General features: G+C 39.9%; 1 protein-coding gene across 1 annotated transcript in view; it reads left to right on the top strand.

The window, feature by feature from the left end:
* Nucleotides 1–2,112: 2,112 nt before the first annotated feature.
* Nucleotides 2,113–13,983, top strand: part of CHMP2B (charged multivesicular body protein 2B) — a 77,781-nt gene continuing 65,910 nt past the window's right edge. Inside the window, exon 1 of the mRNA XM_085623016.1 lies at nucleotides 2,113–2,327. Coding sequence (XP_085479142.1) covers nucleotides 2,294–2,327 — 34 coding nt within the window. The 5' untranslated portion in view covers nucleotides 2,113–2,293. The remainder of the gene's footprint in view (nucleotides 2,328–13,983) is intronic.

Genomic DNA, 13,983 nt, shown 5'->3' with positions numbered 1-13,983 from the left:
CCTTGTCAAGCTCCTGTTTAATCTACGATTTGATCATTTACAGAGCACTTGATGCTCCCACCTTTTGTCTGGAAAAGCTTGTAGAAGCTGTTAGCTTATCATTGACTTAGTATTCTCGGGTAATTATACTGGATGATTTTAACCTATGGCTATTGATCATATTCCACGTGCATGCATACTTCCATGGAGGTGGTCACTAAGTGTGTGACTATAAGGATTCTAGGGAACCACAGATGCTAATAGAAAGAGAGGAGGTGCAAATGTGTAACTGGTAATGTGTCATCTAATGGAGAAAATTACAGTGAGGGAGTTGTTCAGTCAAACACTACATCGAAGTGGGGCGTGCGTCACCCTGGGAATATGCATGCATCTGCTGGATTGAGAAATATTGCCGGGCCAGCATGTTAATTAATACTGTGTTCTGATACGGTATACACTAAGTACGATTGAGGAACTACACTGCCAACCAATCTTCTCAGACTTGCACGCCTATGATGTCATCTCACAACACACGTCCAAGTGCCCAAACAACTCTCAAAATGCCAACCGATTTTCTGATACCATCTCCTCCACCTCACAGAGTGTACTTTCGGGCAGGTACTGGAGGTGTAGAACATAGACATTCTCTGGCCATTGAGTTTATGCTACATTTTTGAGACAATAGCGTTTCGACAACTAAGCCATACATGAGGGGACCAATATAAAATTGTGTGGCTTTCTTGTATAATCGATCATAAAAGGTAGGGACTAGGAGCAGATTGAAGGTTCAGAACTCATGCTCCCATTGGAAATATACTCATACAAGTGGAAGGCAACTGTTACTATTGAGAAAGAGATATATAGAGTGAGGTGTAGGTGGATAATCTGAAAGTTGAGGGGGGACTTCCTTATTGGAAGATCGAGTCCTCATACATCCAGTTGGGTGTCATGCTTCATCATAGGGCTTAGCTCCTCGTGGGGCCATGGTTAGATTAAGTGATTATGTCTGTTTTTCCATTTTCATTTTCTAACTAGGACACAACCTTTCATAATGTTCCTCAGCTCTCTTGGCTACTACGCTGGCTCACTTTCTCATCTGATGGAGCATAATACAACATAGCTTCTCTTAATATTCTGAAATTCAAATGTTACACAACTGTACTGCAATATCTCTACCTTGCATTTAAATGTATGTTATACTTACTATTAGGGTTCATGCAGGTCACCCACACCTTGTCTAAAGGTTGAACAAAGGCAACACTTTTACCAAATTTTGCAAAGCATTTTGACATTCGTCCTGAAACTCGAATGCTGTGTGCTGTTCCCACCAGTCACCAACACAATGCGGATCACCTTTCTTTATGACAACCGACGTTGGTATTGCTGTATGCGCCACTAATCCATTTTATATTGTGTAACTATGTTTGTTCTTTCTGTTTTCCGACACCTGCAGGTTGACAGCCCATGGACTTTTTTGAAGAACGATTTCCCTCTGGTGTATATTCTTTTACATTTATTTTCTTTGTATTCCCTCTCAGTGTAAGCCAACAGCAGAGAGGGGCTGGTCCTGATGAATGCCTTTACACTTCATGTAAGAGGGTGATATTCAGGCCGAAACATGTCGGCCTTCCATACCAGGTTGAATTAAACCCTGCTTTCCTTTTATCTGTTACCCACTGAAAACAAGAATAAAATGAAACTTTGGGTCCTTCAGGAAGTAGTTTTAGTAGCTTTATCTAAGCTACCTAGACAGAATAAAATAAAAGTTTGGGTCCTTAAGGAAGTAGTCTTAACAGCTTTCTTTGTACTACTTTTGCCTTTGCAGGTTTTACACAAGCACCCACACCAAGCGTTATAGAGGTTCCACTCTCCTTTGGTTACACCTGAAGGTGCCCTTGCCGAACCCTTCGAATGCGATGGCCTCTCGAGGACTGGACTTACAAAACGTTGGATTATTCGTTAAAGATTTGCAGCTGAAAACAGACAGACTTCGCAGTCAGTGAAAAAGTGTCGTCACTCAATAGAAATACCGAGCAGGCGGCAGGCGTCGGCTCTACAGCCTCACTACTGATTGTTACTGTCTCGAGGGCTGCGCGCGCACAGACTAGTCCTGAGGAAAGGCGGGGTAGAGGCGGAGATCAGCTGATGCCATCCAGTCATGTGACACGCACCTCGCTCTTGTCCTGTTACTGTATGGAGCCAGTCACTGCAGCTCCTGGGCAGGGATAGGACGTCGCGGTGTACGGCGAGTGGCAGCGGCGGCCCAGACCAGGAAGTGAACAGCAGCAGAAATTACCGCCACAGCAGCAGCACCATGGCCTCTCTCTTCAAGAAAAAGACTGTGGATGGTAAGTGTGGGGCCCTTCAGCTGCAGGCGTGAGGTGTTTTAGAGAGACTTCCTCCCTGGGAACAGAACTAGGTATATAGTTAGAGCTGTACACCCCAGCTGCCCACCACCAGCACTCGAAGGGTGCCCCCCACCCCCTTCAGAACTCACTGTACGAGAACTCCAACTGATTGCATTTCTCAGCTCACAAGGTGCCCCACTTGTAGTATCGAAAGCCTATCCTGAACTCTAGGAGGATTTTCTTGTTACTGTCAGAAAAATATTGGACCAAAACATTTCAATTTTAAAAATGAAACATCCTTCCAATCTCAAGAGACTTTGGCAATTCTGAAAGCTATGGCATGACGGTTATTTATATTTTTGCTGTGATTTTGCTACCTCCAAGGTACCACCTGCCCTTCGTGCGTTTACTTTGCTGTTTTGGGGGAGCTGTGTGGGTTTCGGTTCTTTGGGCGAAGTTATTAATTAAAGACACATGTTGATGTTGTTTTAGCCCCTAATAACGCGCTCCTCATTGGGAGGGACTGTCCTTTTACCTGTCGAGCCGCTTCCTCCTTCCCTCCTGACTCATGTTCCTGTGGCTCTGATGTCACCCGGCAACAGGATAAAAATAGACATTTGTATTCACTGACGCGCCTCTGACGTTCTTGCGCTGCCTGCCGTTGTGTGCAAACTTGTAAAGGCGTGCTTTTCCAGGAAGCACGCTGCAGAGCTGCCGCTGTCCATAAAGAGCGTTTTATAATTTGTTCAGAGTTAATCGTAGTGTCAGCTCAAACGAACAAATACAAAGCACACAAAAATCAATTCTACCATTACCAGCCCCTCTTACCTTCACTTCACGCACATTTGTTTATATAGAATCATGTGATGAGGAAGTGGTGCTCATGATTTTTTTTTTACTGCTCTCATCCAAAACACTTTCATATATATTTTGTTCTCGTTACGACATTGGAATTTCTCATCCGTGCACCTTCTATGCAAGGTTAAATGTCACCGGCAGCCTTGTGGGGAAATAGACATCTGTCACCTGATGTTTGTTTGGACCACATATCTTTTAAACAATTCACCTGTCGCACATGGTTGTTAAGAGGGTGCACATTTTGCAAATTACTAACTTTCTCTAATTTCACGTTTGACCCCGTGACCTGGATCCGAATTTGGTTCCCTGTAGATGGTAACCAAAAGCTTACATATACACTTACAAAGCTTAACTAACACTTTTTGTATTGCAAATAATGTCAGTAAAATAAAGTGAGGTGTCCAGGATTAAACAGTTTGGAAATAGAAATTGTACTGCAGAACCATTGGTTTCGCTATCAGCAGAGTCTAGTAGAGAAGATAAGGAAGTGTGATTGTGCAAAGAATGACCCTTATTTTATTTAGCACCTGTGCCAAGAGATTAGTCTGTTTGGTTACTACTCCAACTACTTAAATTGAGCATGGTCACTATGACTAAATCCAAAAGTAATGCACTAGTACTGATTAGATATTTGTGTTTAACGTGATTTTTTTTACGATGAGCTTCGAACTTGCATTCACATTTATTCTCTGGGGACACGTTCACATATTTTTTGTGTGTTGCCTGATTCTTTGAAGAAACTACAGACACAAAGACATTAAGTGCCCGGGTCTTTTTGAGCATTGTCTGCAACCAAAAATTCCTCAAACTTCATTTCAGTCTCTAGAGTTAACCTGATGTGTCCCATCACGTTACGATCATTACTTTTTGCTGCATTAGTCCAATTGCTTAATTGGAAGAAAATAAAGACTTTACCTTCTAGTCTAGGTTATATTAGCTAGGCAAATGACGGCCATCCCTGGAAATAAAGTGTTTTGGCAACGTTATGCTATATTGCAGCCCGAAGACCACATGAGGAGGCTAGGATTTTATAACGTTGATATTGCTTTAGTCAAATTTGTAATTGTACACTTAGGAGAATTAATGGTTCGCTGTATTACTTACTTACTGCCTTTAATATGTGAATATCTGCCTCCATATTTCACTTTAAAAAAAAGGTTAAGAACAGTGACCACCGTTTCCTCATGCCTTTTCATTGATTAAAATTTAAAGAACTCAAAAGGTGACCCCATCTGTTTTTGAGTGATCAGATTGCTTCATGCCACCAGAACTCCAATTTTTCAGTTATGATGTTTTCCTTGCTGATCATTTCTGTAGGAGTTGCTGTCTAGTGGATACAGTGTTAACTGTAGAAGAGCAAGGAGACCCGAGTTATACTCTTGTTTTCCCTCCTGATTAGAAAAGTCATCTTGGGCAAATATTTTTACTTTCCTATGCTTCAGATCCGTTATCTGTCAACCAGACTCCTCCCTCTAAGCCACATGTACATACTGTATATTACATTGATATGGTAATGTAGCTTTGTACTAATTAGTTCTGTTAGCCTTTATGGGAAAGGACGTGCTTCTCTTCTTTGTATCCCTTCCCATCATAACTCTGAACACACTCCTGCACACTGCAGATACACTGATGACCTTTTATGATAAATCTCCTGCAGTCAATAAGGCAAAGAGGTGAGTGGCTTTCTCAAGTCCCATCCTCTATCTGATGAGTGCAGTTGACTAATGTACCCAACCACAGTGATTAAATAAAGGAAACAAAGGGGCGTTGAGATGTATTTAGACCATTCATTTGTAATTGTGTGTTATATAATATTTTGCGTTATGTTGTAATTAACGTGGCACATAATGTGCAGAAGCCCACTTCGGTATTAACCCTATTTCTGATCAAGGATAGTGGGAATTGTTTTTAAGCCGTTACAAATTGAAAAGTATATATATTTGAAACCACATATATTTATTGCTTGTGTTTTATGTTCGCTTTGTAACTGTAAGTTCCCATGAATGCAGAAATTTATTTTTCACCTGACAGTCCCTCGCCAGATCAGGCTGCAGTGTCATTCGCATGTCACTGCTACTCTATGTGGTTAAGGAAATTAGGGCTTTCGAAATGGAAGCTTGGGTCGAAGTCTCTGTATACTTTTCTCCCAGTTCTTTTGTTTTAGGAGTATCTGCCTGATTATAAGGGCAGACAATGTCAGTATGCCACGTTTCTGATACAGTACCCAAAATATACCTTTCTATCAAAACCAAAAACATGTGGAGTGAGCGGTGCGAAGATGGTACGGAAAATGACACTCTCTTTGCTTAAAGCAAGGTGAAATTGAGACAATAATGTTTTACGTTGTTAAGGCGATAAAGGAAGTGATGGGAGGACCACTAGCTGGCAAGAGGTGGGCTTGATTACTCTTGTTAACTTGCGTAGTGGTTGCACTAGTTTCTGGCATATTCCTGGCACATGCAGGGTATCAGTTCTGCTGGGGCATGGAGCATTACTTGCTTAACATTTATCAGAAATGAGATTGTTTGACTTTAATAGTATATGTCTCAAGAGAGAAGTGTGGGACGTAAGTCCTTACTCAAAATTGATCTCTCATTGGAAAAATTAAGTGCACCTTTAAAAATATGCACAGGCTATAATGACCTTGTTACCAAATATAGCTGTGTACTAATATTTTAAACTTTTATTGTGAAAATATAATTTTCGATTGCACATGTAGTTTGATCAGTGCTTTTTAATTAATAAATTGCAGATATGTTTTTAATAAATGAATGTAAATCCTCTTCTAGTGCATTTCACTTTATGCATTTTGAGAAGAAAAACCCTGACTGGGTCAGATATTGTCTCCGATTTTTTTTCCCCTCTGAAATATAACGAGTGATCCAATGCAGTTATTTAGTCATTCTAGTAATCGTGTTTTTTTCATGTTTAATTTCACTTCTCAACACATTTTTTTAAAATGTTAGCCTGGAAATAATATTTGTAACCCCTCTGAACTAAAATTGAGGTTGACGGGGGTGGTGGTTTTACAGCTCACTTTTATCTCATTTCTTTTTTGGAGAACAGAGTGACATGTTATAAGCTAAATAAAAAAAAAAGTAGTCATACTGTCTTTGGTTTGTTCCCCCAGCTGGACTTTTGTCAATTGAAATGCATGTTCCTTTGGAATTTAGGACGTTTGTTTATAGCTTGTAAGTAGTATGTAAAACACGTGCATCTCTTTTTTTCACTTGTTGGAGCAATCCATACTCACTGAACCTTGCTTTAAGTATCTTTCCGATCTTAATTTAAGAGCTTGCAATCGTCCATGTTTCTTAGGTTCCCCAGACACACATTTACAACACAAGTCTCAAATGTTTGCAGTGGCTTATTCGGCTTAGGTACCTTTTCATGGATCTCTTTAATGGATCCAACTTTCCTATTCGCTGGGACACAGGCTCCTTTACTAAGGAGAGCGGACGACTGCTAATGTAAGCTTGAGTAGCACAATTGTGATCTGTCATGGCTCGAAAGAGTTACACTTGTATAAATGGGCTGTCTGGTGATTGCTGGTCATTCTGACTGGTTGTGTGTCTCAGGCAGTAATTCAGTATTGTTTGAAGTGAATTCGCCCATGCTGTATGGCACTTGCAATACGGAACACTCCTTCCTTGTGCATGGTGTACCAAATCACGCCCCTCACTTTTTACATAAAATATTTATTTACAACGAATTTTGCATATTTTAATGTTTTCTAGATGTCCAGAAATATTTTCTAAATGCTATTAGCTCATTGTTGTAGTGGAAAAGCAACTAGCTAATGGTCGAAATGGTTTAATAGGTGCATAATTCACCCATTCCATGATTATCTTACGCTTAGTTGAGATAGATTGTGAGCTTAACTGCATGCAACAATTTTACATATTTGCAAGAAAGAGACACCAACTGTTTCTTTACATTCTTACCATTATAGTCTTTTTAAATAAACATTTCGAAATCAGATCTGTTTACTACATTTACCTGACACTAACTGCCTTTGCACCCTTATGGCTTACCATCAGTAGCAGGGGGCACCCCATGCCCGATCTTTACAACTCTTTGATTCTTCCTTTTAACACTAGACTATGAGGTGGCAGGAACAAGCATGCCCGTTCCTACCTCTGAGCATCCCTCTTGTTGCCCAGCAGCCCCCTTTTTGGTACTGGGGGGTTGGTGGAGGGGCAAACATTTGGGGACCGTTCCTTTGTTCTGTGGCATTAGGGGAAAAAGAATATCCCTTTAGGTGGCACAGGACGGTGTCTAACCTTGCTGTAATGACTGCAGCACTACCCATGTTCTCCTGTGTGAGAAGGATAATGCAGCATCAGTATGTCTCCCCACAGTGTGTTGGGGTACTATGGGGCATATTATCAAGCCCTTTGATAAAATTTTCGCCGCTTTAGCGGCAGAAAACTGCCGCTAAAACGGCGATAATGGGCTTGATAATATGCTCTATGGAATTCCAATTGAAGCTCAGGTTAGACGTCCTTCACATCTAACATGGGCTTCAATTGGAATTCCATAGAGCATATTATCAAGCCCATTATCGCCGTTTTAGCTGCAGTTTTCTGCCGCTAAAGCGGCGAAAATTTTATCGCCAGTCTTGATAATATGCCCCTATGTTCGGTGTCATGCTCCATTGCACTGTCCCCATGCTCCATTGCTACCAACCACCTCAGATTGCTCTCCACCATCACCGCATGTTTCCTGGCGTGAGACTAATCCAAAGTGCAGAGGCACAAAAGAAACAGTATTCCGGAAGCTTATTGGATGAACGATTGTCAATCTGCAGGACATTTAAGCGTATACCTGGGTATTGTGGGCCTGACTTGAACATTAGATGACCTGCCTGCACCCGTTGAAGCTTCACAGGCCATTGGAGGCTAGCCTGTCGTTGTGAGTGTGTTTTTAACACCACTTTCCTGTTTTGATCCTCTCCTCCCAAAGGGGCTTTATTAAAATATTCCTTCTTTACAAAGTTTACTGATTTGAAGTGAACAGTATCGTAGTTTGCACTGACTTAGCTACTGTTGTTTCGAGAAAACTTCCTGACGTACAGTGGAACTAGGAGAAGGGCAGCGATAATACCCCTCTGACAATAATATAAATACAAAAACAAACTTTAAAGTAGTGTTCATACAAAAAAAATATTCTTTAGCAAGAACATGAAAAAGAAAACAATTACCTGTGCACAAATTTGACCTGCTAGGTCCTAGGAAGGCATACATGTTACGTGCTGGCACTGTTTCAATGAATATCGTGCAGCTCTTAGCGCAATAGGTAATAGCATACTCACAGCATAATAAAAAAGTGTTTCAAATAAGTAATTTATAACTGAGCAGTTAAAGGCCACGACCAGACTGAACATCGATTGTCACTGGAAAAAAACAGATCTGAAAGATAAAACATTCCATCCTGTTAAGTCCGCATCTTAGGGGAACTACACTTACATAGGCACACACACCTTAAAGTTTCTCACAATCTTTTTTTTTATTTTTATATTCATTCATTCCTTCCTATTTTTTTTTTTTTTGCTGTGTCCGGTGCCCACCATACAGAAACCTTCAATCTTCAAGTCACATCAGAGTTCTAGGGCGTGTCCTTTAATTAGCTAAACTGCCTCTGTAGTTACCATGTTAACCTACAGAGATGGTCCATTTTAGCTCTGTGTCTTTCTTGCTTTGTTTTGGTGAAGTCCTAAAATATCTGTTTAGTAAATACATGCTAAGCCCTACTAGAAGCAATCGCAGAAGAGATTCTGCGATTTTAACAGGACATTGCAGAAGAGTAACATGAGTGGAGAGTAGAGGGATAGTTGAAGATGTAAGAGATGGAGTGACTAGAGGGGGTGATTGGGCAGGTAAAGAGCAAAGGATGGGCGAGGAGAGTTTGAGGGAAGCTATGAGAGGGGAGTATGTGGGAGAAGATGGGACTGGCAAAATGAACAGAGGCTGGGCCAGCGGCTGAGAGATGGGTTAGGGGAGGAGTAAATGGGTAGCAAGAAGAGCGGATTGGTTATGGGAATAAACGATGCTTAAGGGGCGGACAGTAACTAATTTTAGGGGGAACGATGCGGGTAGAGAGGCAGTACTAAAGAGGCGGAGTTTGATGCCTGAATTATTAGACATATGAAGGCAGGGGTTATAGCTGAGCAGTATCTACTTTGTCTCTCATTCCATTGCTACGGGGGATGCACATATGCAGAGACCGAGTGCGGTCGGAAAGGGCAACAGTCTTGTTGAGCTGGTTGGCTGCTGTGTTTTTTCATGGAGTGTGGTTTTTGTTTACTTCCCAGGACTACAATTTATCTTCTATATAGAAAATAGAATTCGTAGTCACAGATACTTATTTGATTAATACATGGCTGGCTCTCTGCCCATTCTTCAAGGATCTTGAGAGTTTTAATTCCACGCTTGCAAAATTCTTATCTTCCTTTCACAACAAGAAATAATTTAGGGTGCTAAATGGATGTCCAGAACTAAACTGACCAGGACGTCTTGATTCACCTGCAGGCTCTGGATTAACGGGCAGCATTTGGCATTGTGGTAGTCCATCTCCATCTGAATTGCTGTAGTACTGGTAAGTAAAGATGTGATGAAGAGCTTGCATTTCCAACAGCCATAGTGAATTGTGTTTTGGCCTTTGCTATGGGGTTGCATCCCTGCGAGCTACCACTGAGCCTTTCACAGGAAGTATATCAAGAGCATTCCTCTCTCATTCCAGACTCAATTTCTTGCCTCAACTTCAGTTTAGGATCCATCACTGCTGGACTTGCAGTGGTTGGTTGAGCTTTTCCTAGCACGCCTGCTAAAGATTAGTAGAGTGGAAAGGGTTTTGCCTCCGCGCTCATTCAAAATTCTCAGCACAATATTGGAACTTTGACATGAATTAACATAATAGTGGATTTTAGATGAAACGGTAACAAAAACCATTGAAAAGAAAAAAATTTGGAGATCTTTTCGTTTTGCCTCCAGCTTAAAAATCAAGTCTATGCATTCTGTTTCTTTTTCCATTCAGTTATTTCGTCTGTGGCAGTTCATGTGTGGTGTCAACACTGCAAGCTGCTTAAGGTGCTGGTTTGATAGCTCTTACTCTCGCTCTCTGCTGGATTGTAAATGAAGACGCTTGTATATTGCTTTTGTAATTTTAAAACTATCCCTTCCAGGTTGTGCTATGTTCATGTTGGTTGCTTTTTAGTGTTTATAGCCTAATACCTTCTTATAAAGTTCCTTGTTTATTGTCTGGGCAGTATAATTTTTATTTTCAGGCTGTTTTATGTTATGAAAATATATCTAAACACTTTTTAAAGGGAACCCTCGGATTTCGTCTGCAGCCATGAACCATGATAATATTTAAGTAGCAATTGTCTGTCTTTGTATGTTACCGCCCAAGTTTGATTTTTGCAGAAATTCTACTTCATGGTACATATATATAAACCCAATACCAAGCCTGCATCTGACTACACAGTTGGAAAAGTTTTGTATTGGATTACAGTTACTCTTTTCTTGCGCATTAGAGAAGTGTAAGTAATTTAATGTTGTGCAAGATTCTGCTTCCCCATACCTTATTTGCCTACGGTTTCACTGTCCTTGCTTTGTTGTTTTAAAGCTACTCAACATATCATTTTCTTAAGGCAGAAATGTATCTTTGGAGAACAATGACTTGAAATTGCTATTACTAATATTAAATGGATGTGGATCTGTACCTTACTGAACAGATCTAGCCATATAATATCTGTCTTCTGGAGAAACATTGTCAGAAACCTTAGTGCAGCCCTGGATTCTGTGGAATGTCTAGTTGTAAGATGTATCTCTGGATGTCATTGGGTGCATGACACCTGTCGGCAAAAAAACTGAGTACGTTCTTGAGGAAATATAGACCAGATATTTGATCTACAAATCACACTTGATTTGGCAGCTTCTTTTGTTTTCTTCAATCTTGTGTCAACGATAATTTTCTTGAGTATGAACATATTCAACTGAGAGGCAGTTGGAGGAGAGGAAAGAATTCCTATGTTCATTATTGACTTTCAGATCTTTGTCAGATTCACTCCTTGGGTAAACTGCTATGTAATGTCATGCAGCTTCCACTGGCGAGAGTGATTTTATATTGTTGGCATTTGTTTAGAGTACAGTCAGTCATCAGTATGACCTTTTTGGACTGTGTGTTGTCTGGAGGTGTCTCGGCAGGCAATGTCGGTGGGATAGACCAGAATCGGAATTATCTTGTGATGATCTGTTCTTGGTACTGTGTTGTAGTTCTTCTCAGATTGCATGGTGCTGACATGCTTAAGGAGCTGTAGACATTGAACGGCTGCTTCCGTATCTCTAAGGCAGGTGCCATAAACTTTGGTGGTTAGTTAGGGATAATTTAGGTCTCTTGTTGCTTATTGTGCAGGCGTGTGTGTTCTTGACAGCAAGTACGGTTAGCAGGAACGTCACAAGAAGACATCTGAAACTTAGTTAAGAGTTAGGCATAACCATTCTTGAATTTACTGCAGTTTCGCGTTTACCTGTAACCTATGTGCAACCATGAGGAATTCTATACGAGCAGGAGCAGTGGGGGAATGAATTGACGTTGCATGTTGACTGTTAGAGGTATATTTCACATGTTTCAGGCGTGAACATAAAGTTTGTATATAGCGCCTGGAAGAGAATGTATTTTGTGGGACTACACGTTTGGTCCCCAAACTGGATTTTGTGATCTACCTTTTGCAATGTTATGGTGTTGTTTTGTTCACTTGAGACAGATCGTCTAACAACAATGAGATTATGGTTTCAATCAGAACCGGTACAACAATATTGTGAGTACAAATGATCTTTGCCCTTTTAGCTCTCCTTGAGCACTTCTACATCTCAGAAAGGCAAAGAGTTTCCTCAAAGTATGAGCAAAGTGCATTAGAAATTTGCCGTAAATTGTTTTGCCATTAAACCTACTTGGTAGTACGTTTTTAGTGCAGTCAAGGTCAAAATTTGAATCTGGATATATAATTGTACAACTACTTCAACGTCATTTGGTGTGCAAGATCAAGCTTAAGTATTGATCTTTTTGTTTGCCAAAGAAGAAGGAAGCCTAAGCACACATTTCTGTGTTTGCAGTGCCATGCATTGTTTTAACATTACTTTGATTTTAGCCAACAGCAATGGGCATCATGGTATTTGTAGTTTTCCTTTTGATGAGTACGACTACAACTTCCAGGGTGCTATTCACAGAAAGGAAAAAAAAAATCATGGTCTTGCGGCGGCATCCATTCAGTTAGCAACCCTTTATGGATCTTGACATTATAGAAAAAGCAGCTTAAAGTGAGTGGACGAACCGAGCCTGGGGTTTGACTTTCCTAGTATGCAATGCTACCAAACTAGCAATCTTACCATCCCTTCAGCAAGTCTAACGAATATTAATGTGTGGTGTTATGGCTGGGCTTTTTCTTCTAATGTAGCCAAACGTGGGCTTAGTTCTTTGTTTAAATATCAATGTTCGTGAAATGTTTATAGGAACTCTCATGAGTGGTGCGTTTTTATTTTTCTATCTACAGTTGAGTGTCTGCTTGTTAGATTAAAAGGAACAGTCTTAATAAAAAAATAAAAAAATCATGTTTTTTATACACTGAATGGTACATTGTATTTTTTTACACCATGTTGAAATAAACATGTTTTACAATGTCGCCAGTACCTGTAAATCTGTTTGTTAAACATAACGTGTAAACTGTGGCAAAAGATTGCATCGAATCTTGATTGTTGCCTGCACTTAGTCTTAACAATAGCATCTCAACTCATTGATTTAGTGTGTGTTGACATGCAAAACTATGTATTATCAATGTTGTTTTAGTTTCTTGAAACATTACATTACATTTTAAGTGTAGTTTGAATGGATTTAAGATTCTTTTTGGGCCACGGTGTATTGTATTCTTTCTTTTTCTCTTCCTTTTTTTTTATCACTCCTATTCAGTGTGTAAAATATGTTTTTGCAAGCCATTTAGGTAGTTTGCATCTTGGTATGATTTCTCATGTAAATATATTTTTATTTTTGATTCTAGACACGATTTGGCTTTTTTTAGCATCTAAATGTAGAGTTATCTATGTTTTCAAATAATGTGTCCTCAAATAAATGTGTCCTCAAATATATAAGGTCTAAGGTAGGCAGGCAGATGTGGCTTGTGTGTGTAGTGGGAGGGTGGTGTTTCCAGGCTTGTGAGCTTTGTTTTATTATTTTGTTGTGGATGATGCTAGCATCACTGGGGTGATCATATGGGACATACTGCAGATATTTCATGGTTAGCATTTTTAAAGAGATGTATGAAACGTTCTTAATCGTATGGGAGTTTAAGATTCAACTCGGTTATGTATTTGGGGATCAAATAATGGGCTTCCATCAAATGCTTTAGAGAGACTCCTTATTCAAGCGTTGCCATATAGACATCTCACTCCTAAATTGTGAATCATGTTGCAGTAGCTTCATTTTTGACCAGCTCATGCAGCCGATCATTTTTTTTTTTTTTTACTGAAAGAATAATCTTATAACTTGAATTCTTTAGGACCTGCGCAAGCAGTATTTTAAAAGAATCGTATCTGTCAATTTTTGTCCCTCTCTGCGTATATTTTATTCTTGTTCTTTGTCCTTCATTAATTTTCTAGTACTGTGTTTTGTTTTCTCACTCTGTTGTTTACCCGTTCTTCTCTTCATACCTTTTATTTTGATGTCCTTTGTATTCCCTAATCCCTCCTTCCTTATTTTATGCTCCTTCCGTCCTTTCTCTCTTCATTTTTTTTGCCATGTTATT

This window comes from Triturus cristatus, chromosome 8 (genome assembly GCF_964204655.1).
Source record: "Triturus cristatus chromosome 8, aTriCri1.1, whole genome shotgun sequence".
In the NCBI taxonomy this organism is placed as follows: domain Eukaryota; kingdom Metazoa; phylum Chordata; class Amphibia; order Caudata; family Salamandridae; genus Triturus; species Triturus cristatus.
Note: the sequence above shows the minus strand (reverse complement) of the source record. Positions and strands in the feature narration are given on the sequence as shown.